General features: G+C 33.7%; 1 protein-coding gene and 1 pseudogene across 1 annotated transcript; one reads left to right on the top strand and one right to left on the bottom strand.

Annotated features, from left to right (window-relative positions):
• The first annotated feature begins 5,221 nt into the window (after nucleotides 1-5,221).
• Nucleotides 5,222-8,129, top strand: LOC112018409 (fatty acyl-CoA reductase 2, chloroplastic). The gene is made up of 9 exons (XM_065781978.1): nucleotides 5,222-5,703; nucleotides 5,810-5,913; nucleotides 5,995-6,194; nucleotides 6,295-6,395; nucleotides 6,535-6,739; nucleotides 6,875-7,036; nucleotides 7,116-7,197; nucleotides 7,422-7,819; nucleotides 7,964-8,129. The coding sequence occupies exons 1-9, from the start codon at nucleotides 5,310-5,312 to the stop codon at nucleotides 8,127-8,129; spliced, it is 1,812 nt and encodes a 603-aa protein (XP_065638050.1). The 5' UTR covers nucleotides 5,222-5,309.
• Nucleotides 8,130-14,488: 6,359 nt separating this feature from the next.
• Nucleotides 14,489-17,214, bottom strand: LOC112018408 (protein FAR1-RELATED SEQUENCE 11-like; annotated as a pseudogene).
• Between the last annotated feature and the right edge of the window lie 7,087 nt (nucleotides 17,215-24,301).

Here is a 24,301-nt window from a genome sequence, read left to right as displayed (position 1 = left end):
AGGTGATATTACCTAGGTAAGTGAAATAATCATCTTGGTTTCTATAATGGGTGTTATTATTCCTGGCACCCAAATTAAAAAAAAAAAAAAATTAAAATGGCCACACAGCTCAAGATTAAACTACAATTAAACTAATTTGAATAATATTCTTTCAACTAATATTTATATTAGTTTCATTGATAAATTCATTGAGAAAAGAAAGGCAATTAGCACTGTGTTTGCAGGTTAGAGTGTTGAAATATTTATATTAGTTTCATTGATAAGATTCATTGAGAAAAAGAAAGGTAATTAGCACTGTGTTTGTAGGTTGGAGAGAGAGAGAGAGAGAGAAGAGAGAGAGAGGAGAGAGAGAGAGAGAGAGAGAGAGAATGTTGTTGTAACATTGTTTGTGTTTAAGGAACAAGTTGAACAATTTTGAAATGTTTTAGACCTAGTTGGCATTAGCTCAAACCTCAAGTAGGTTAGTGAAATTTACCCTTAAATAAATAAAAGAAACATGTATACATCTTATATGTTATGCATGACTAAAGAAACATGATATACATCTTATATAGACTAGAGCTAAGTCTTACCCTACTATGTGATACTTATGTCCTTACATTGAATTGTGACTGATAAACAAACTACAGGTCAATGGCAACATTATAGCCAAGAGTAGTCATTTGAAAAGACTTTGCTATGCAATATGCTTATCCCTACATTGAGTTCAGCTGAAAAAGTATTAGATCTACAAAAGAATTGCTAGAGCTAAAAAAAAATATGAACAAGATAAATGAATGCGAAGCCTGAGGAAGGAGAATGACTGTAATAGTCTTTTAAGTTTTGTAACGGTTATATCAACGTATATGAAAGGTTGGAGAGAAAATAAAAAATTGTCTACTCATATGCTAATTAAAAAGGAGAGAGAGAGAGAGAGATGGAGAAGGAAAAAAACAAGTTTTTATTCATATGCTAATTAGAAAAGGAAAAATGAAGGAGAATAATCAAAATTAACATGTTGAATTTTCAGCATGGCGTGAATTTGCCGGATCGACGCAACAGCAGTAATTTTATATCTTTTAAAGGACAAAATTGCTTTTTGCCCCTTTCTGAAAAAAAATCGAGCATTTTGCCCTATTTCTCAAACTAATTAGGGAAATGCCCATCTTTTGAAAATCGAGTTTCTGAAAATCGAGTTAGACCCTATAGCGGCGTTTTTTGGGACCCTATAGTGACGTTTTAAGAACCTATAGTGACGTTTTGTAACTCGATTTTCATTAAAATCGAGTTATAGGTAAAAAAAAGAAAAAAATTGCATGTAACTCGACTTTATGAAAATTGAGTTACAAACGTCACTATAGGTCCTTAAAACGTCACTATAGGTCCCTAAAACGCCGCTATAGGGCCTAACTCAATTTTCAGAAACTCAATTTTCAAAAGAGGGGCATTTCCCTAATTAGTTGAGAAAATATGACAAAATGCTCAATTTTTTTCAGAAAGGGGCAAAAAGCAATTTTCTCCATCTTTTAAATGGTAAACGAATGTGACTAATGATCATAAAATGAAGAAATTAGTGATAAGAATTAAGATAATGTCAAATGCATGGTTAAACAACAACAAAAATATATAAATCTTCTTTCTCAAAAAAAAAAAAAAAATATATATATAATATATATAAATCAAACTTAGGTAGTTTGTCAATTTGTCTCACTTATCAAAACTCTATGAGCGTGAAGCCAACAGGGCTTGACTTTTCAAAAATCCTTCATCCTATCATAATTTAGGTAAAATAAATAAATTCGGATGTAAATTTAAATAATGCCAAAATTATAAATTTAAATAATGCCCCTTAGATTTTTACTAAAAACATTGTTATGCATTTATATAGTTGACTAATGCATTTTTTGTTCCTTCAATTACTCTTACTAGTATGTAACATGTGCTCACGCGCAGGAATGATGAATTATAGTGGTGCTATTGATGTTAGTTTAGGTTATTAAATATATAGGACATTAGTTTGACTAGGACAATTGGAGATACTAAAATGATTTTTCCATAGAATTTTATATAATATTGGTTACACCAAGTTTCTCATTACATTGATTCTTAAAAAAAAAAAAAAGTTTCTCATTACACTACGTGTATAATTTTGAAAAATCACTATTGAATGTTACATATACAATATCAATTCACTATCATTGTCCGTGAAATTATACTAAATACAACACAAAATAAAAGAATAAATTAGTTCAATGGTATCTCCTAAATTGAATGAGGATAGTTGCATGGGATCATTTAGCTCAATTAATTACAATTTATTACGTTCAAGATCTTTGTAAAGTTGTGATTTACAACTATTTTGTGTTGGCTTTAATTCCGTGTCAAATTTAATTGTAATTTTGTTCAATCTTATGTAACCTGTATTTTATGTGGGATTTCTTTGTAAGAATTGTAAAGAGAGAGTCTGTGAAAACTCAAGGCAAATTGAAGACCAAGAAGTTTTATGGGTAGCTCACAAAAACCTTCCCGCGAAGTGAAGCCATGTGCTCAGCACATGACTAGAATGCGAAGAGTTATGATAGATGGTAGCAGTGGTTTTCGCAAGTGTCTCGTAAGTAAGGCCTTCCCACAAGATATCCAAGAAACATTCTATTTTGCTATTTTGTCATATCTGATACACCTTATCTTTATCCACATTATATATACCCGCATTACCCACATATTGAAAGGAGTGTTTTCAAAGAGAAAACCATAGCCACAACCTTTGAGAGTTAGAGATTTATATATCCACAATCTTATAACACAATCCATTGTGGTTTTCCTCAACTTCTACCTCTTTATTTCCAAATCCTTGAGAGGGATAGCCCAAACACTTACCACACCCATTTTGAGTATAAAGTGAGGTTTTAGTGCTACTAGAAGCATTAGAAGAAGCCATTTGTTTGGTGGTGCAATCGGGCTGAATTGCGTGATCTAGAGAGCTAGAGAAGACAAGGTTTGACAAAGTCAGTTGGTAGCAGAAGCTTGGAGGGTTCAAGTACATGGGATAGACTAGGTATGGAGGGTCTTTTGTATTTGTGTACTCTAACTTATTCTCTAGTGGATTGATTTACCATTTGGAGGGCAGCGGAGAGGTTTTTTTACTGAGTACTTCGATTTCCTCTTCGATAACACATTGGCGTGTTATCTTGTGTTTGCATTCTTCTTCCCTACTCTTTTAGTTTTTATTTTACTGCTGTGATTTAATGAATATGACTTAGAGTAGTTTATTGTATGTTTGCTCGCTTTTACTCTATTCTGCACCTAGTTTAAGTTAGAGTAAAATCAATCGAACAGTAAGTTTTAATTGGGGATCTAAACAGTTCTTGTGTTTTAACACATATTCGAGCTTTCAATCTTCATATATAAAATATCTAAATAAAAACTGTATAAAAAATATACTCATTAGTCCAGGAAAAAAAAAAAAAAACAAAAATCTAAACAATTTAGTTTGTATGAAAAACTAACAAAGGCAATACCTAATTTTGATTCATAATCAAATTATATATATATATATATATATATATATATATATATATATTATTACTAGGTTATTTATATTGGACTTCTTGTTTTCTAACTAAACTCTCACTTGACATAAAATATTTTAAAAATTAGATTAGATGGGAAACGTGGCGCAAAAGTAAGCTCTATTTAAGGGTTTGCTTACCTAGTATTTTTTAACGAATTCATTTTGTTTTAATGAAAAACTGCACATCACCTAACTAAATAAAATGTGGAGATTAAAACTCACTACACTTTATTGTGTATTTAAAACAAAAGGACACCTCAGTTAAAAAAGTACTAGATAAACTAAACCCCTAATTGAAATCTAATTTTTACACTAAATTAACTTGGCACAAAAATTTAAAAGTTTAGACCAAATGAGACACATGGAAAAATTAGACTTAAATTAAATTACAATTAAAAATTCAATTTAGAATTTATTGAAGTTAGACTCTTTTGACTTTTGCACCTAATAATTTGCTTGACACAAAAATTTAAAAATTAGATGAGACATGTAGCATAAAATTAGACTTCAATTTAGAATTTAATATAATTTTCTCTCTTTTTGTCTATATATATTTTTTGTATTATAAAAAAAAAAAAAAAAAAACCTAAAAAGCCTGATCTGAATCTCATTGGATACCATTAGCCTTTGTAATCAAATGGTCTCTGTTCTTTTGAAATATATATAGTATTAATTAGTTTAGCCATATATATATATATATAGGATTAATTAATTTCATGCTCAATGAAAAAAAAAATTATAGGATCAAAATAAATTAATCAAAATTTGGATTTGAGCCATGTCCAACTTTTGACATGGGTAACCCAGTTTGAGTAATAATATCACACTATTCAATTCAGCTAGACTACTCTTTTGCCTTTATGTCACTTGCTAGCTTAGTCCAAAAATACCTAGTGCAAATATCCATGTAACACTCATTGACTCTCAAANATATATATATAACTACACTTCAAATACAATGTGATGAAATGGAAATGATGCTACATGAAATTGCAGTGAAGTCCCAGTGCATTCAAGTCATGGGGTCATGTTCACACCTTGTTGAGAGTTTCTAATTTCAGCTATGACCCATCCAGTAGGGTCCACCTATTTTGAGGACAGCCAAATTGTGTGGACTTTAGCCAACTTATAGATAAATGTTTTGATATTGTCTAAAAGTTTGTCAAATCCAGCTTACATTGACGGAAGAGAATCAGGAAAAAGAATTAACACCTATTATGTAACTCATGGTCCAATTTGCTAAGAGAAAATAAAGAAGAAAAAAAAAAAAAAAAAAAAAAAAAAAAACAATCTATATGTGTCTCCCTCACACTCTTTCTCCCCAAATATTTTCCACTAAAAGTTTTAGCGTACACAAAAAACAAAAATGCATATTTACTAAAGAAGTGAATTAAAGATGTGGAAGAAAGAGAGTTTCCCACCATCTTAGCCGTTGGTGAGAAGTGTAAAGGGGATGGCAAAAAGAGAGCCATGCTACAAAATGAGTATCCAAATTTACCTAACCCTCATCTCCTTCTCCCTTAAATCGACCCCACCTCTCTTTCTCTCTCACACCCCTCCCTTGCTCTCTTTAAAACCAAACTAAACACCATCTCTTCTCTTATAAAGCTTTGTTAGTTTACTTGCTTGTCTTTTTAGTCAGGAAGTGTTTAGCTAAGGTTTTAAGCCAACCATTTTGAACGGCACAACTTCTAGTTTCTTACCCTTTCTTTTCTTTTCTTTTCTGTTTCCTCTGCAAATATTCCACATTTCTTGGAAAATGATGGAGGCTTTGTTCCTCAATTCTTCCTCAGTTCCACCGATTAAACTCTTAAGAATACCCAAAAAGCGTGATCGGTGCTTCTTGAGGAGGAAGAAGAGTGTGGTGTATTGCCAAGAGAGTGGTAATGTGGTAAAGCCTAGTGGCATTTCTTCGGTTTTTACCAAGAGAGCTGCATTAGTGAGCACGGATCATAGTGCAGCTTTGAGAGATGCAGGTAGCTTGATTTTGTCCCCAAATGGGAATAGCCAGGCTGAGATTGCAGTGAAGGATTTGGTGCCATATGGAGGACCAACCACCTCTTTGGTAGAGATGCATGATGGTATTGGAATTGTCAAATTTCTTAGAGGGAAGGGGTTTCTTATCACTGGTGGAACTGGATTTCTAGCAAAAGGTGTATATGTTTTAAGGCATTTTCCATGAACTTTGTTTATGCTATTAAGTTTTTTTTGGTCATCGATTGATAATAACATGTGTTTTCTTCTGTTCAAAAAAATCAGTTCTTATTGAGAAGATTTTAAGGACAGAGCCCGATGTTGGTAAAATTTTTCTTTTGATAAAGGCAAAAAACAAGGAATCAGCGCTGGAAAGATTGAAAAGTGAAGTACGTTCTTTATAATGCCCTCAGATAAAGGTTCATTTTTTTAATGATCAATTTGATAAATTTCTTCTTGTTGTGTTTCAGATCATAAATGCTGAGCTTTTCAATTGTCTCCGACAAACCCACGGAAAATCCTACCAATCCTTCATGTTGAGCAAGCTAGTTCCTGTGGTTGGGAATATCTGTGAATCTAATCTTGGCTTAGATGAAGATTCAGCAGATTTTATTGCAAAAGAAGTCGACGTAATTGTAAATTCTGCAGCTAATACAGCGTTTGATGAAAGGTTATGACCTTTCTTTATTAGAAGTTCATGTTTATCAGTAACCTTGTAATTTTTCAATTTATGTTATTATAAAATTTTGAAATTATGGTACTGCATGCAGATATGACGTTGCTATAGATATCAACACAAGAGGACCTTGCCACCTGATGGGCTTTGCAAAGAAGTGCAAGAAACTAAAGCTCTTCTTGCAAGTATCAACAGGTAAGTTAAAATATTCAGCCAAATAAAAAAAGAAAAAAGAAATGAAAGGCATATATGGGGACTAGAATGATTTTTAAGGGTCTATTTGGAGCACATATCTTACTTTGTGTTAAGCATATATTCTTTTCTTCATATACAGCTTATGTTAATGGTCAAAGACAAGGACAAATTATGGAAAGGCCATTCAGTGTTGGTGATGCTATAGCAAGGGAACTTTCAGAAATTTCATCAAGACCCTTCCCTGCATTGGACATCGAAGGTGAAATAAAGTTGGCTTCAGATTTCATGGAAGCTTCTGAAGTCAAGTCAGTGGCTCAAAAGCTGAAAGATTTGGGTCTAGAAAGGTGATGAGTTACTTCTCTCTTCATTGCTCTTTAGTACCTTTTTTTTTTCTAAGGAGGAAAGAGAAATAAATTTAGTGCAAAATTAATACTTCACTTTTTGGATTTCTAATATGAAGATAGTTGTTAATTTATCAGGGCCAAAAGATATGGATGGCAAGATACTTATGTGTTCACAAAGGCTATGGGAGAAATGATGATCGACAAATTGAGAGGAGAAATACCGGTTGTTATTATTCGACCTAGTGTAATTGAGAGCACTTGCAAAGAGCCATTCCCTGGATGGATGGAAGGAAATAGGTACTTATCTCCTATTCAGAATCTGTATTAACCTATAGAATGCAAAAAGTAATTGGCTCTGATACAAGCTATCTCACAGGATGATGGATCCTATAGTGTTATACTATGGAAAAGGGCAGCTGACAGGTTTCTTGGTTGACCCAAATGGAGTACTCGATGTAGTAAGTAAATATTTTGTATCTTTTTTGGGAAAATGTGAATAGTTGTATTATTAAACTAGAAGATATGAATTTGTTGTGATTTTGGCTCGGCTGCCTGGTTCATTATAGTCAGGGAAAAGAGGTCAACAGACGTGTGAAGCATAAAGTTTACGAGTTCAATTCAATTCATGTAACTCGTAATTGTGGTCGTTAACAAGTTGTTCCCTTGACATGAATGCTTGCAGGTCCCAGCAGACATGGTTGTTAATGCAACCCTGGCAGCCATAGCAAAGCATGGAGTGGCCCAAAAACCAGACATCAATGTATACCAGATTGCTTCATCTGTTGTAAATCCACTAGTTTTCAATGACCTGGCGAAACTGCTTTATGAATACTACAATTCATCTCCGTGCATGGACTCAAAGGGTAGGCCAATCAAAGTTCCATCTATGAAGCTATTTAGTTCCATGGAAGAATTCTCCACTCACCTATGGGGAGATGCTATTCGGCGAAGTGGGTTGACAACTATACCCCCTTCAAAAGGGAAATTGTCTCAGAAACTCGAAACTATCTGCAGAAAATCAGTAGAACAAGCGAAGTACCTAGCAAACATATACGAGCCATACACATTCTATGGTGGAAGGTAAGTAACTAGTGATAGCGCACTGTGACTTTTACATGACATTAAAGTCAATCAAACATATTTTTAACTAGAAAATCAAGGAGCACATATCATGTGGAAAAAAAATGGTTTAGTACACACTTCTAACTAACAACTGCGAAACAGGTTTGATAACAGCAATACTCAAAGATTGATGGAAAGCATGTCCGAAGAAGAGAAGAAAAGATTTGGGTTTGATGTGTGCAGCATAGATTGGAGACATTATATCACGAATGTCCATATTCCAGGTCTATGGAGGCATGTCATGAAGGGAAGAGGAATGTGTAGCTGAACACCATTCATCTTGTTATACATGTAATCACAAGTCAAGTCCTGAAACCAGTTGGATTAAAGACAATGCCACTTCTGTTTCTTCTTTTAGAACCTGTTAATTAAGTGGGTAAAAAGGTGTTGCCTTAACTTCTTGGTGTACTTATTTATATTTAAGCTTCTATATATAATCAATGCCGGTGTCTTTTTCCAGTTCAGTAATTCTGCATGCATTATGTATTATTTGGGTCATTAATATACATCTGACTTCTTCTTTTTTTTTTTTTCTTCTTTTTTTAAGTTCTTGAATCTGTCTATATATTTATTCTTGACTAAATTGCAATTTACAACCTTAAATTTTAGAGTAATTAATTTTGACTTTATTCCTTTAAGAGTTTTAAAATTTTCATCCATACCCTAACGTTATGTATCATTTGGATTTAAGTCCTGATCCACTCAATGGTACATGTGATGGAGAATGATCTAAAAGTAATAGGTGAAAATTTGGTTGTTTCTAAACACTTACTAAAATTGGTGAAAATGAGGAAAAACTCTCAATGACTTGATTCTTGCTGCTAATGAGATGAGATGTGATTTATGGAACAACAAAACTCTCAATGGCTTGATAGGATATGTGTCTATCATGGAATGAATTTTACAAAATAAAAATTACAAATTGAAGTACAATACAACAAATTATCACAAAATTTTCCCAACAGTTGAGTTTCAAATCTTTCATATGTGAAAACAAAATTAAATAAATTAATAAAATATTAGATTAGGATTGACCACAACTAAAAACAAAAACTATAGTGAAAATAATGTCACATTTTATTGTAGGACAAAATTTAGTTACAAAATTGGTTGTAACCTTAGACTACAAAATTTGTTGTAATATATTTTTATTGGAAGTGAATTTTGACAAATCCACCATTAGATTACATCTTTTTCTTATATCTTTCATGATTGTAAAATTTCTAGAAAATTAAAAATCAATAGTTATGTCATCAATAAATTTTTTAAATTCCAAGTTTTTGTGGTTTAAAATTATGCATAATATATGCAATTTATTTCCTTAAAAAAAATTATGCATAATATATAAGCTTATAGATTATATAGTAAATAATATTTGAATCATACAAAATTTGACATGTGTATTAAGAGCACGTAGTACATGCAATTTAACGGTTAGATTTTCAATATATGTAGTAATGTTTATTTTACTAAGTAAAGTTGTAGCCTTAAGATGTAACTAGTTTTTTAGCTAAACTTTGTCCTTTATTGTATCTCAAAACTTTTTAAATTAGTGATATTTTTCTTTAGAAAAAAAAAAATTATGCTATTTACACAATATTTTCATAAAAATTTCATAATAAAGTTTACGAATAAGTTGTTATTGGTTCTCATCTGGATCTACTAGTGACATTAATATATATATATATATATATATATATTTTTTATCAACCATTAATGAAGATTTGTAACCAAACAAATAAGTATTAATATATATATATATATATATATATATTTTTTATCAACCATTAATGAAGATTTGTAACCAAACAAATAAGGAAGGATAAGAGAACATAAATTCACTATAGGAAACTCAAATCTTAAATTTTCCTTTTTTAACTCTTTACCCTTTATTCATTCTACTATAAGAGGCTAGGGGTGTACAACCAACTCGTCGATCTGCCAAAACTGATCCAATTCAACCTAACCTATTGGTTTGGGTTAGTTTTTAGAGGTTGGCAAGTCAATAAATTTGCCTAACCCGACCCACCTATATTTAATATATATTTTTTAAAAATATTATATAATTTTATTATTTATTCTTTTGTTTATCAACTGAGTTAGGATAGAGCTATATGATATCCTATTAACTTTGAAGCACTAATAAAACAGTTTGTGTTAGTTTGGTAGTAGGCTCTGGCTTATTAGGTTATAAATTTGCTCTTATTTGTATCGATGTTGTTTGTATTGGTATTGTTTGAATGCTCAATTAATTAATCTTTTTTTTTTTTTTAATTCCAACCCAATCTAGGTGGGCTAGGTTGGGTTAGATCTTTTTTCAACCTGACTATGGTGGGTAGAATTGAAAATACTTCTCAACCCGAAGAAAAATATTAATTTTGATTGAATTGTTTATGCTATGGGTACACCAAAAAAGAAAGTTAAAACAATAACAAATACATTAAGTTTTCAAAGTTGATACTTTAAAGACCAATAACATTCACTTAATACTCTAGGGACTAAAGCACTGGTAGATAAATATTAGGGACTAACAATGTAATACCAGCATGGATTAGAGTTTAGGTTTGAATCCCTTATAAATGGGCAATTTAAGCATGATTTAAATTTCTTCAAGAATATTTAATTTAAATTAGTATTTATTGAATCCCTTATAAAAATTTAAGTAAATTCATTATTAAAAAAAAATTAAAAAAAAGGTAGAAAGAAGTGTTATAGTACAATGACATAATATTGAAAATGATAATGAGAATATTCACTAGCATAATATTGTCAAAATGGAAATGTAAAACCAAAAAAAAAAAGAAAAAAAACAAGAGAAGCGTCAAAATTAACAAAGGCATTATATTGTCAAAATTAGTATTGTCCAGTCACCTAATATTGTCAAAACTAACAAACACAATATTGTCATAATTTTTTTCTTTTACAAGTTCAAGAGTTTATGCCTAACATTTCAAAGAAAATATTGGATTCAACCCAATTTCACTTGAAGTACATTTTTTTCTTTTGTTTGCACCATTTGAGGAAGTACAATTATCTTTCTCCAGACATGCATGTTGAGATGTTATCGCCAACATGCTTGCAAAGGCCACAAGACTTCTTTTTCTTTCCTAATTCTCTTCCACCTTTCATTCGTTTTTGCTTTGGGTGACCTTTTGTCTTTGAGAGTGGGGGACAATTTGAAAGCTCGAAAATGTGTTGAAAACATAAGAGCTATTTAGACCCCCAAATTAAAGTTACGGCTCGATTGATTTTACACTAACTTAATACTAAGTGCGGAATAGTGTAAAAGCGAGTGAATAAACAAACAAGTTACTCTAATCCATAAACAAAGCAACACAGCAATAAAATAGAATGTAAAAGAGTAAGGAAGAAAGATACAAACACAAGATAACACGCCGATGTGTTATCGAAGAGGAAACCGAAAAACTCGGCAAAAAACCTCTCCGCCGCCCTCCAAGTGGAAATCAATCCACTAAACAATCAATTGAGATACATGGGTTAGCAAGAGACCCTCCAAGCCTAATCTACCAGATGTACCTAAGCCCTCCAAGCTTCTACTCCAACAAGGCTTCTCGAAACCATGTCTTGTCTAGTTCTCCGGATCCTGCAACAAGCTCCATGTTGCATCTGCCATCCTTGGCTTCTTTCAATGCTTCCCAGCAGCACCAAAACTTCACTTGATACTCTGAAAGGATGTGGTAAGTGTTTGGGCTATCAACCTCTCAATGGTATGGAAATGGAGAGGTAGGAGTTGAGGAAATTTCACGAGCAAATGTGTAGAGGATTATGGGTATAACAATCTTTAACTCTCAAGGTGTTTGGCTAAGGTTTTCTCTCAAAAGCACTCCTCAACATTTGTAGGTATATATAGTGTAGGCACAGAAAGTGTGTATCAGAATGGACAGTCTGGCAGAACAAAATGTCTCGTGGGTGTCTCGCGGGAAGGCCTTACCCGCGAGATACTCGTAAAACACAGTTGTCTCCATCCTAACTTAACTCTTCGCATTTCAGCATGTGCAAGTCACATGGGTCACTTCGCGGGATGCTTAGTCGCGAGCTACCCGCAAAAACTCTTCAGTCTTCAATTGCTTGAGTCTTCACATTCTCTCTCTTTATCACACAACCCTTACAATCAAATCCCACAATAAATACAGGGTACGAAGGATTGAATAAAATTACAATCAAATTTGGCACGGACTATAAGCCAACAAAATACATAGTTGTAAATAACAACTTTACACAATTAATGAAGCAATCTCCATCAATCATATCATTAATATTAGCATCAACCATATTTTCCTTGTCCACTAAATTTTCATCATCCACCACTAGCAATTTCGTCACGCCCAAACCCAAAAGGGTCCAAAGCATGAGAAAAACATCTCAAAGTTACCTATAAATTTTGTTCATTTTGACAAATCCATCCAAATAAAATCATATCAAGTACCAACATCAAAAATTATCATAATAATTTCATTAAATATACTCCCAAAATAAGTCAGAGCTCTATGTAATAAATACCATGACTATCGGTCACAAAAAAAAAAATGGAGGTTTGAATAAATAATTACATAACATCAACTTGTCCCATTAGTGGAAATAAAGGCATAACTACTATTAGATACAAAAGAATTGGGTCAAGCCTACTATAAGTTATACATCATCAATTATCTCCATCACAAAAGTCAGCCTCCATCAGCAATTAGTCTAACTACTGCTAGCCACCAAAAAAAGCTGTCTCAAAAAGATAGTTGCCTACTCTTAAAAAGTTTGTAAAATAATGGAATGAGACAGAACCTAGTAAGTAGCACAATTAATGGGGGTGGGGGAAATGCAAGTTTCATGATAATGAACATTTTACAAAACATATTATAATTTGGGAATTTCCATGAAAATCCAGCAAATCGATTTTTCTTAATAAAATGACAAGAATGATTAAAAGAATGTAGTACTAAGCTTTTTCAAAGTATTCCAACATGTAACTACGTACTATTTACTGTGAGCTATCAAAACACCCTTTTAAAACTTGAAATCCAACCCAAGGCCACGTGATAAGGCGCCATAAAGACGTTAGGTATGCCACGAAGACATCAATTATGCCACAAAGACATCAATCCGCCACAAAGACAGGGTGCCAAGATACCAATGTCACAAAGACTATGACATCTGGCTGGGTAATCACCGGGTAGTCACATGTCACAGCCCAAGGGTAAAAGCATAAAGAGCTCACAGTTTATATGAAATCAAAACACTGTTCAGTTTCAAGTAGTTTCACAAAAACCCTTGAAATACCCAATATATTCAGAAGGTTCTCAAATTTTCCCAAAACCATTTCTTGTCAATAAAATTTTCTATCAATTTTCCAAATATTACAAGTCAAGATAAAACATCTTTAGAATTTGCAAATAATGCAACAAATCCATAAAAGCCATTCCCAAGAATTATATCAAAGATGCTTATCTCTTTCATACTAACAAATCATGCATTTCCTCATATGCAATATTAAACATGATGCGCTTTTCATATATATAATCATATATAATAGGGTCACAACACAATACTTTTTAAGAAAATATAGTTTCACAAATAATTTTCCAAAATGTGTTTGACCCAAACAAAGTTTATGCAACATGGTTATTTTCCAAAAATCCCATTAAAAGCTACTTACCTTGCAACTCGCAAATAGCCTAACTCTCCAAGCTCCAAAGGAGATTAGCTAGAACCTAAACAATACCAAGCAAACCTGCCATAAGAAGCATAAAGCTCGACATTGCATTTAGCTATGAATTAGAGATTGCTAACCAAGCAATTAATTAGGCAAGCCTAGTAATTAACCTCACAAATAATATATTCCACTTCCAAAGTTTCTCAACAAATTAACTCACAAGACATAAGCTCCAATTTATAAAATTTACCCATATGCAATATTATCTCCCTAATACTAAAATCTTAACAATTCATGAGTCACTTCCATAAGATTTATACAACATCATCAAAGACCCATGAAACCAAAATCACAATATCCTTCAACACAACCATTTAAATCTTTTACTAGCTCCAAATAAACTCAATAAAATTGTAATCACAATCTATTTCACATTAAAAAGCCAAAACTCCCAAATCCTCACCATTTAGATAACCACAATTGCAAAAATCATAAACCCACTCATCAAATTCATCCACCATGACCAAAACCCATACATAAAAACACATAAATATCACTTCTAATGCTCATAAATCACGTGGGTATTATTATTAAAGCTTAGGTAGACATAACCTCAAGCAAAAGCATATAAACCCACCAAAAGATTATGAATTTTTTACCACAAATAAATAGAGATGAGTGAGCCTTACCTTATTCTTATGGAGTTTTCCGGTATACTTCACCGGAAAAAGATGGTGGAGGTGATGAGAAGTGAAGGTGCCGGTGGGAGAGTGAAGGAGTGTGAGAAAGAGGTGTTTGTATTGTGTGAAAAAGAAAAGAAAAGAGAATAAGGTGAAAAGGAGTGATGGCCAGTCAAAGAGGTAGGGAGATATTTGTGAATGTGTGGTGGGGAAATAAGGGGTAGGTGGGTGGTCATAAGGGCTTCAAAAATACCCCCTTTTTTTTTTTTTACTTGACTTGGGCTAGGGCATTACAAATTCCTTTTCACTTAATGATGCTTCACAACACCAACATGGTGTTAAATGCAAGGATGAAATTTGGCAACAATCTTTATGAAGGAATACACTAAGTACATGACAACAAAGTATACCCCAAAATTCAAAATTCTTGTAACTACAATATGTCATCTAACCATCCCATAATATTTTGTGTGTTTGACTAGTTTCATCTTTATAATATTGTAGCACAAATTCAATACCATTTTTTTGAAGCACCGAATATTGTGTTGCTCTCCCAAATTTCTCTTGAAAAATCTTGAAAGCATAGGGCGTCAAAACACTATGTGCTTGGTCTTCTAAGGGTGACATTGATATTAAAGAAGAACCTCTATATGTCTCCAACATTGTATCATGTGATTGTGTTTGCTCAATATCTTCAATGGCAAGATCAACCTAAAATTACAAATAGTAAAATAAATTAAAAACTTTTGTATGACACATGAAGACTACAAATATTTTAAAAAAAAAAAAAAATTATACAACAAAAGATATCAATGGTAAATAATGACTTACTTGTTTGATGAGTTGGATCAAGTTTATGTGAGAACTAACAAACCGTTTAATAAATGCATTTATACTTTCCAATCTTTCGGTTGTTGTCATTCGACCAAAAAAAAAGCCTACGAAGGTAACATGGTATCCAAAAGTGCTTGATTTGATATAAACCAATTACATGTTTGTTAAAGAGCATTGTCAAAATCTTCACATGACTCTAACTTATATAATTTATAGAAGTCCATGCACCAATTTGAATATTGATTACAAAGAATTGATGTAAACCAACCGCTAAATTTAGCGGTAATATGCCATATATATACAAAAGGCATGCTTTGTTAGCTGGAAATTCTTTTGATATTGCCTCTGTAATCCATGGATTTTGATCCGTCAAAATTTCCTTGTGTTGATGACAGGCCAAGAATGTATTGATCCCTTGTGATAAATTAATCAATTGATTTAGCCAAGTTAATTAATTAATTCAATTAACATGCAAAACGTGTGATAGCATAAACAAATCACCAACTAAGTTAATATACAATGAAAAATAAAGTTGACACTGTGATTTGTTTACGAATGGGAAAAACCTCCAAGGCAAAAACCCCCACCAGGTGATTTTAAGGTCACAACTCCCGAGAATTCACTATTATCACAACAAGCGATTACAAGTAAAGGAATTCTAGTACCTTATACTAATCTATAGTTGAACCCTTACCCCAATATACAATTGGACTTGTTTTGTAGTGACAATCTCTCTTTCTCAGTGCACGGCTCCAAATATGTGACTAACCAATCGATGTGCGGATCCTAGTATGAGACTTACTCACAAACTTAAGAAGGATGTTGGCTGCAAAGTTTTTCAATTTATCAACACGATGAAGATCACGAATTTCCTTGGTTACAAAACCCAACGGTATACAAACGCAGCAGCTTCTTCAAGAGAAAGATGAACTAGGGCAAATTCTATCTCTGGTCACAATTTGCATGAACAAAACTTTGCCTCACACTTGCGCAACCTTTGACGGCCCTTAAAATAATCCTCATATATGTTTAGGGTTATGAAAAAAGAAAACCTAAACATGTATACATGGATTGGTGTGAAATCATATCTAAAAAACTGATTTTTAGAAATCTTGATAGATAGCTTATCTATTGAGTAGCTGTCGAGAATCAGGCTAACATAGCCTTTTAAACCTCGATAGATGCTATCTGTCGAGCTAGCTGTCAAGTTTTAAAATCCAACACTTCTTCACTTGATTCTTGGACAGATTTGCATGGCTTTAACACTTGGACTTGAAACCTTGTTCTTTGAAGTATTAAACACATCCTAGATCTACCCAATTACTACTAAAGTGCGTTTTGTCGAAGGATTAGCCAATTCTAAATGATATATGTTCCTAACATAATTCACATATGTCCTAACAATCTCCCCCTTTGGCAATCCGTGACAAAACCACAATAGACAAATGAACATATGAGAGAAGTCTTAAATCACTCAACTCATACTTGTTGAATAGAATAAAATCTATCCTAACACAAACTCTTGAAAAACTTTGCAAGAAGAGAGTTCATGGCAAGAGAGACTTTGACAACCTATATTTCTAAAACACTTTAAACAAAACTCATCAAGGCATCATAGTGTGAAACAGAAATAAAAGATTGCATACAATTAATAAGAAGTATGTGCATAAAGAGAGAAAAGAAACAACATATGTAGAGATAGGTGAAAGAATGTAATAACAACCTCAATATATATACAAAATGAATACAAGGTTTGCTATCACAATGTAAGAACAATGTATTTAAAAAGAAAGAAAAGAAAAGATATAAAAAGTCCTCACTACATCCTTCAAAAAGAAAACACTCACCCTAACAAAAATATCTCCTACACTAACTCTCCTCCTAAGTACATAACTACTCTCATACCCAAAACTACTCCCCCTTTTTGTCACAAATGACAAAGGGTAAGTAACTCAAGCAGTCATCTCGTCCTCATCGCAAGAGTTAGCATCCTCATCCTCATCATCATCATCATTGTCAGAGTTACCATCATCATCCTCGTCTTCAAATGCCTTAGGAGAAGGAGAGGGAGATGCCACGAAGCCACCAAGGCGAGCCTGCCATCGTTCAATACGATTGACATGGGTGTTCACCTGACATAACTCATCATTGAATGTGTCAAGGTGAGCATCCATGTGCTAAATCTGTGCCATGACCACCTCGAGGGTTACACCACCCGCAGAAGAAGGAGTGGATATGGATGGAGCAGAAGATGCTAGACGAGTAGCTGTCTCGGTCTGTGGCCGCTTCAGTCGAAGCTGGGCCTTACTCCGTCTAAGAGTAGTAGCGTCGATGGCACCCATGATGAGGAAGTGATCTGACTTTGGATAGGAGACAAAGAAGTGGTGAATGATCCGTGTGATAGCAAAAGGAAAGATAAGTTTATCACAAGTCACTGTATCCCTATAAACATCTATAAGGGAGAGTATGAAGTGAGAGGAAAAATCTATGGCAATCCTCTCAATGAGGGACAAAAAAAATCAAGCACAGACAGGGTAGTCTGGATGTGCTACCCTCAATACACATAGCACCTCAGATATAAGATCTGGAGTGACTACAATGCGCGTACCTCAAACGCGAGTGATAAAGTGAGGTACAGAATAGTTGAATCTGTGCATGTTGGAGTAAAACTCCTGTATGATCACAAAGGGACAAATGATTGGGATGCCACAAAGTGACTCCCAACCCCTACTGTAGATGACAGTGGGAAGGTCAGTATCGAAAAAATTTGAAAGGAAGACTTGGCGTTCCGAATGAATGTTGTGTCGTGAAAAGTTCTCTGAAAAGTCCTTACAGTCTTTATAATCACGGAACCTGACATGAGAGGGAGTAGGATCAACAGAGGAAGAAGATGATGCCCCGGAACAAAGAGAGTTTTGGGATGGAGTAGATTTCTGTGTAAGTGCCATAGAGCAAATAACCAAAAGAAAAGGAGAAAGAAAAGGACAAACAGAAAAGTACCAACACATTTAATATCAATAAGATTAAAAAAAATATGGTACGTATGCATGAAAAATGCATGAACATGTGACATGCAAAAGTAAAAACATCATAGACTCAACCCAATCCAATCCTACCAGCAAACATATTTTCAACATGATAAGCACACATCTATAATGCATGAAACATTGTTAAAATGCAAATGTGATGCAATGCATGAACTTTTAAGGCTATTTGAACAAAACCCAACCCAAAAACTTCATAAAAACCTCAACAATTTTGAAAAACCCCAAACTTTATCAAAAACCCCAAAAGTTAGGTAAAAAGGATGAAATGCATGATTAAATGTAAGAAAGGAGATCATACCAGAGGAAGAAATCACCCTTGAGGCCAAAGATTGAGTGAAGAAGAGGTTTTGAGAGAGAGAAGTGAGTTTGGGGAGGTAAGGAGTCAAAAGTATCGAGAGAGATCAGTAAGAAATGAAGAAAAATCGTGTTGACACTGTATATATAAAAATACGAAGCTCGATGGATCGAGAGGTATCAAGAGTGTCAAGCTTTAAATCTCTCCAAATGGAGCTATAGATAGGTGTCCACAGCAAAGTGACCTTGATGGATCAAGAAGCTATCGAGAATCTATCGAGTATATAGAAACTTTCTCAATGGATTGAGAAGCTATCAAAAAGCTATCGAGGCAAAATCTCAAAAACTTCGATGGATCAAAAATGCGATAACAGCTATCGAGAAAGGAAGATCAGAGGCTTGATAGATAGTCTCGCTATCAAGAGGTATTGAGAAGTTGTCGTGATTGCTTAAAAATAGTTTTTCAAAGAAGAGAAAAACATAGACATGAATGCAATCAAGCATGCTACTCAACTAAAGATCCAAACAACATATTAAGCTCTCAAAATCATCTCTCAACAAGAAAAAAAATGACAAGCATTTAAACCAAAACACACACAGAAACTAAACAAGTCTAACCAATTTTATATTTTAAAAACAAGTCAAGACAGTTTAGTGAGCATGCATTAACACATGTATTCTTTGTGATGGACAAATCACATTGTACTTGCACATGTATCAAAAGTAGCAAAGAATGTTACGCGTTATGTGTGAAAACATTGCAATATTGCATAAGTGTCTACATGTTATGATAATTTGAGATATGAGAAAATCATTTTAACTCACACATAATCATAATTGCTTGATGGGTTCTATCACCTTCAAGATACATCCTATAACTTCTACATCTCCTAAAAGACACACTTGCAATCATATATAAAGCATTTTAATTCTTTTTGCTTTTATTTTCTTTACATATTTTTCTTTAAGCATACCATGCATGGGCATATAAGAGAGAGAAAAGAAGTACCCAATTATGTTAAGTTTTTGACATTGCACTTTTGCTATGCCGAAGCATATAGATGTCATTTCATGATTGGTGGGCAATAGTGGTGATATGGTTATTTATGTCTTTCTCTTAGGATTTTCTAATTCTTCCCATCAAAAAGAGTGATACGAGTGTTAAGCACAAGAGATTACTTAATCTTACTCATCACAAACACGAACTACAAAGCTCACTTGCTTAGTTATGCATAGAGATTCTCATCTAAGCTACAAAGGTACAAAGTTTAGAAAACTTTGTTTCAATGGCCATCCAAGGTACATAAGTATCAATGTACACAAAACATACACTGTTTTTGTATTTTTCTGATTTTTCAATATTATTTTTTTATTTTCCTGAAAAACAAAAATAAAGCAACACTGAAAACAAACAAACAAAAACATGTTTGTTTGTTTTTAGACCCCTTAAAACACAACTAGATTAACCTAGTTAATTAGCCAAGTGATTACTTAGTCAAATTATCAAATCTAGGTTAACACAAATATATGATATCAATGTAAAGTGTAGAAAATAAAGAACACAATGATATAATAACCCAAGAAAACCAAACCGATAAAAAACCTGGTGAGAATTTAACCTAACTATCCTCAAGATAAACTGAATCCACTATGAAAGAATTGAAGTTTACACAATAGTGACCTAAACCACTAACATACTATTGCTACCTCAAGTAGGAAACTTACTACCACGACCACGTGATAGCTTCGAGTCCACAGACTATTTCTTTCTTGAATTCCCAGCAAGTACAAGCATTCCTAATTGTGTATCTTTAAGCTCTTGAATCTGCAACTGAATGATCACCAAGTTCTTGACATAATCTTGAATCTTGGAAATCCTAAGTATATGTGAAGGTAAATACCTCTAGATCTCACAGAATATTCACACACACAGCATAAAAACCAACCTAAAAACATGGCTAGGGTTTTCCCTTTTATATTAAAGACAAAACATAAAACCCTACACGTAAAACGGGCTTGGGCTGAGTTGGAAATTTCGCAAAAAAAAAAAATAATCTACACGACTTTCGATCGATCGAGTCTAATTCTCAATCAATCGAGTCAGGCAGATTTACACAATAAATCTTGCGGCAACTTGATTCTAACTTTACATAAAAACATATACTTTGAGCAAATCTAAACAAAACTAAAACATTTTGATCATGGTTTGCCAACATTACAAAATGAAGTTCTAATACATTAGTTCTTAATTCCTTAGAACCTAACAATGTTAAACAAAGAAAAGCATAAAACTAGACTAACTCAAAACTGGAAAGCAAAACACACAAGTAATGCAAGCAAAAAATAGAGGGAGAGAGAGCAAAATGACTGAATCACTTAGAACATTTTTCCTTCCACACCTTGGAAGAACCTTTTCGTTTAGCAAACCCTTAATCTGATGGTGAGGGAGAAGGATTGAAACCGTTCAAGTTTGAAAGGAACATGAGGGCTTTGAGTAGATCTCCAAGAGGAGCAAAAGATGACGGAAACTGATTCTGGTTTCTCAAAAAGATCATACTATTGCTTTGTTGAGTGGCTAACCACTTATAGCAATTTGGTCGAGTATGTCCAGTTGCTCTACAGTGATGATAGAGATGTTGCTTCTTCTGTTTAGACTTTTGAGTATTACCCTTCTTAGCCTTAGGGTTTTTAGTCTCTTTCTTATCAAATTTAGGGGGTGCTCCTAAGATAGATTTACCCTTTTCTATGTTCTTAATAACTAAAGCAGTTTTGACATCATTGTTCTCAAATTCAACATTATTAGCTGGTGAAACAAAAACAGTAGTACTAGAGGAAGCAATATTAGGAGAAGAGAAATCATACCTTAAACCGATTAGATCAAAAGTAGATTTCTGAAGGTTGAGCATCTCGTCAAGCTTTGCACTTGAAGTCCGCTCCAGTTGAGTTTTGACTTGAAACAGCTCCGCTTCAAGCTTCTTGGTCTTCTCAGCCAAGAAATTATTTTCAAATCTCAATGCTCCAATGGTCTGATTGGCTTCATCAAACTTCGTGGAGATTTCTTCTCGTTCAAGCTCCACATCACTGAGCTTCTTGATGGCCGACCTATACAACTTTTCATGCATTTTTGAGACTTTGTATAATTTTGCATAGGTTGTGTGGATGTCATCTTGTTCATCCATCTTTTCAAACTTAGATTCCACCAACTCCTTTTCTTCATCCACTTCTTCATCAATCCCCTTAGTAGGATTTATAGTGGCAGTAAAGGCATTCAGGATTCCATCATCCTCATTTTCCGAATTACCCTTAAGCTCGGTGTCACTCAAGGTACCAGCAAGGGCCTTGCTTTTCCTAATAATCTTAAGATACATTGGGCACTCTTATTTCATGTGTCCAAAGCCTTGACATTTGAAACACTTAGATCCTAAGGGAACAGTGTACTGATTGCCATCCCTAGCATCCTTTTTTTCTTTGTATTGTCTCTTGAATTGGGATGAATTGGACTGATTGCGGTCTTTGCCAAATCTTTTAGCATTGGCATTCTTCATAATTTTTTTGAATTTCCTTGTAATGTAGGATTTCATTTTAGAATCTTCATCGTCTGAAGAATCATTTGTGTCACTGCTCTTAGCCTTCAATGCCATGCTCTTACCCTTACTAGATTTCCCAATCTTTGTTACGCCCAACTCATAAGTCTGCAGATTGCCAACCAGCTCTGTCAAAGAAATTTTGTCAATATTCTTTCATTCCTTAATTGCGGTGATCTTGGCATGAAATCTCTCGGGTAGAGATCTGAGCACCTTTCTACCAATCTTAGGTTTGGGAATGGTTTCCCCAAGATTAAAGACTGAGTTTACTATGTACTTAAGCTTGGCATAGAACTCATCGAATGACTCATCCTCCTCCATCTTGATCTCTTCAAAGCTTGTAATAAGCCTCTGAAGTTTCGAATCTTTGACAGCCTTAGTTCCTTCATAGGTTGTCTAGAAGATGGTCCATGCTTCCTTGGTAGTATCAGTGGAGGATATCTTCTTAAATTCCTCATTCATGACCACACTGAATAAAGCATTCAATGCCCTACTGTTGAATTTAGCCACCTTGATCTTAGCATCATCCCAATCGACCAACATTTCCTTTGGCTTGGTCCAGCCTATCTCCACAACTTACCACACATTTTCATCTAATGACTGCAAGAAAGCTCTCATGCATACTTTCCAGTAAGTATAGTTAGTGCCATCAAATAAATGAGGTATAATCAATGATTGTCCTCTATCCATGACAACAAGGGTTAATGGATCACACAGCAAAGATTAATCATAATCATAATGTGATTGTTCTGATACTACTTGACAGACCAAGAATGTATTGACCCCTTATGATAAATTAACCAATTGATTTAGACAAGTTAATTAATTAATTAAATTAACATGCAAAACATGTGGTAGCACAAAGAAATCACCAACTAAGTTAATATGCAGCAGAAAATAAAATTGACACGGTGATTTGTTTACGAATAGGGAAAACCTCCAAGGCAAAAATCTCATTGGGTGATTTTAAGGTCACCACTCCTAAGAATTCACTATTATCACAACAAGTGGTTACAAGTAAAGGAATCCCAATACCTTATACTAACCTACAGTTGAACCCTTACCCCAATACACAATTGGACTTATTCTGTAGTGACAATCTCTCCTTTTGAATGCATAGCTCCTAGTACATGACTAACCAATCGATACGTGAATCCCAATATGTGACTTACTCACCAACTTGAGAAGGATGTTGGCTGTGAAGTTTTTCAATTCATTAACACGATGAAGATCACGAAGATTTTTGGTTACAAAACTCAACAGCATAAAAACACAGCAGCTTCTTCAAGAGAAAGATGAACTAGGGCAAATTTTGTCTCTAGTCACAATTTGCATGAGCAAAACTTTACCTCACACTTACACAACCTTTGACGGCCCTTAAAATAATCCTTTTATATGTTTAGGGTTGTAAGAAAAGAAAACCTAAACATGTATACATGGATTGGTATGAAATCAAATCTGAAAAATTGATTTTCATAAATCTCGATAAATAGCTTATCTATCGAGCAGTTGTTGAGCATCGGGCTTACATAGCCTTTTAAACCTCGATAAATGCTATCTATCAAGCTAGCTGTCGAGCTTTAAAATCCAGCACTTCTTCAGTTGATTCTTGGATAGATTTGCATGTCTTTAACACTTGGACTTGAAACCTTGTTCCTTGAAGTATTAAACACATCCTAGATCTACCCAATTACAAATAAAGTGCGTTTTGTTGAAAGATTAGCCAATTCTAAATGACATATGTTCCTAACATAATTCTCATATGTCCTAACAGTTGATTCCTCATTAAGCATGCAAAAGTCTGCTAATCAAATACAAATTTACTAAAGCATGAAAATATTTCAAAGGATGTACATTATTATTCTACTAATTAATCAAATAAAATTTAAAAAATAATTGTACAAATTTAGAAGACAAAGAATGTACTTTCATTAACCACCAAAAGGCACTTGTTGTTTCATTTCGAAGAAGTGCACAACCAAAGAGAATTGTCTTTCCATGATTATTGATACCAACAAAAATATCAAAAGGCATATCATAAGCACTCACCTTATAAGTAGTATAAAAAACAACCACATCTCCATATTTTTGGTACCAATGAAAACTATGAGTAAGTGACCAAAAAATATGCTCCAATCTATTTTCTTCATTAGTTGTAAATGCATATTGGAATCGAGAGTTCTCTTCTTTAGCAACTTTGCAAAATTTTAGAAGATTCATGGCATCATTCTTTGCCTTCTTCCTCCTCATTTTCACATAAAGATTACGAATGTCCCTTTGAAAAAATGGAAGTTGTCCATGTTTCAAATGCCTCTGAAGTTCCATAACATGCATAA

This window comes from Quercus suber, unplaced genomic scaffold (assembly GCF_002906115.3).
Source record: "Quercus suber isolate HL8 unplaced genomic scaffold, Cork oak 2.0 scaffold_15, whole genome shotgun sequence".
Taxonomy (NCBI): Eukaryota; Viridiplantae; Streptophyta; class Magnoliopsida; order Fagales; family Fagaceae; genus Quercus; species Quercus suber.
Note: the sequence above shows the minus strand (reverse complement) of the source record. Positions and strands in the feature narration are given on the sequence as shown.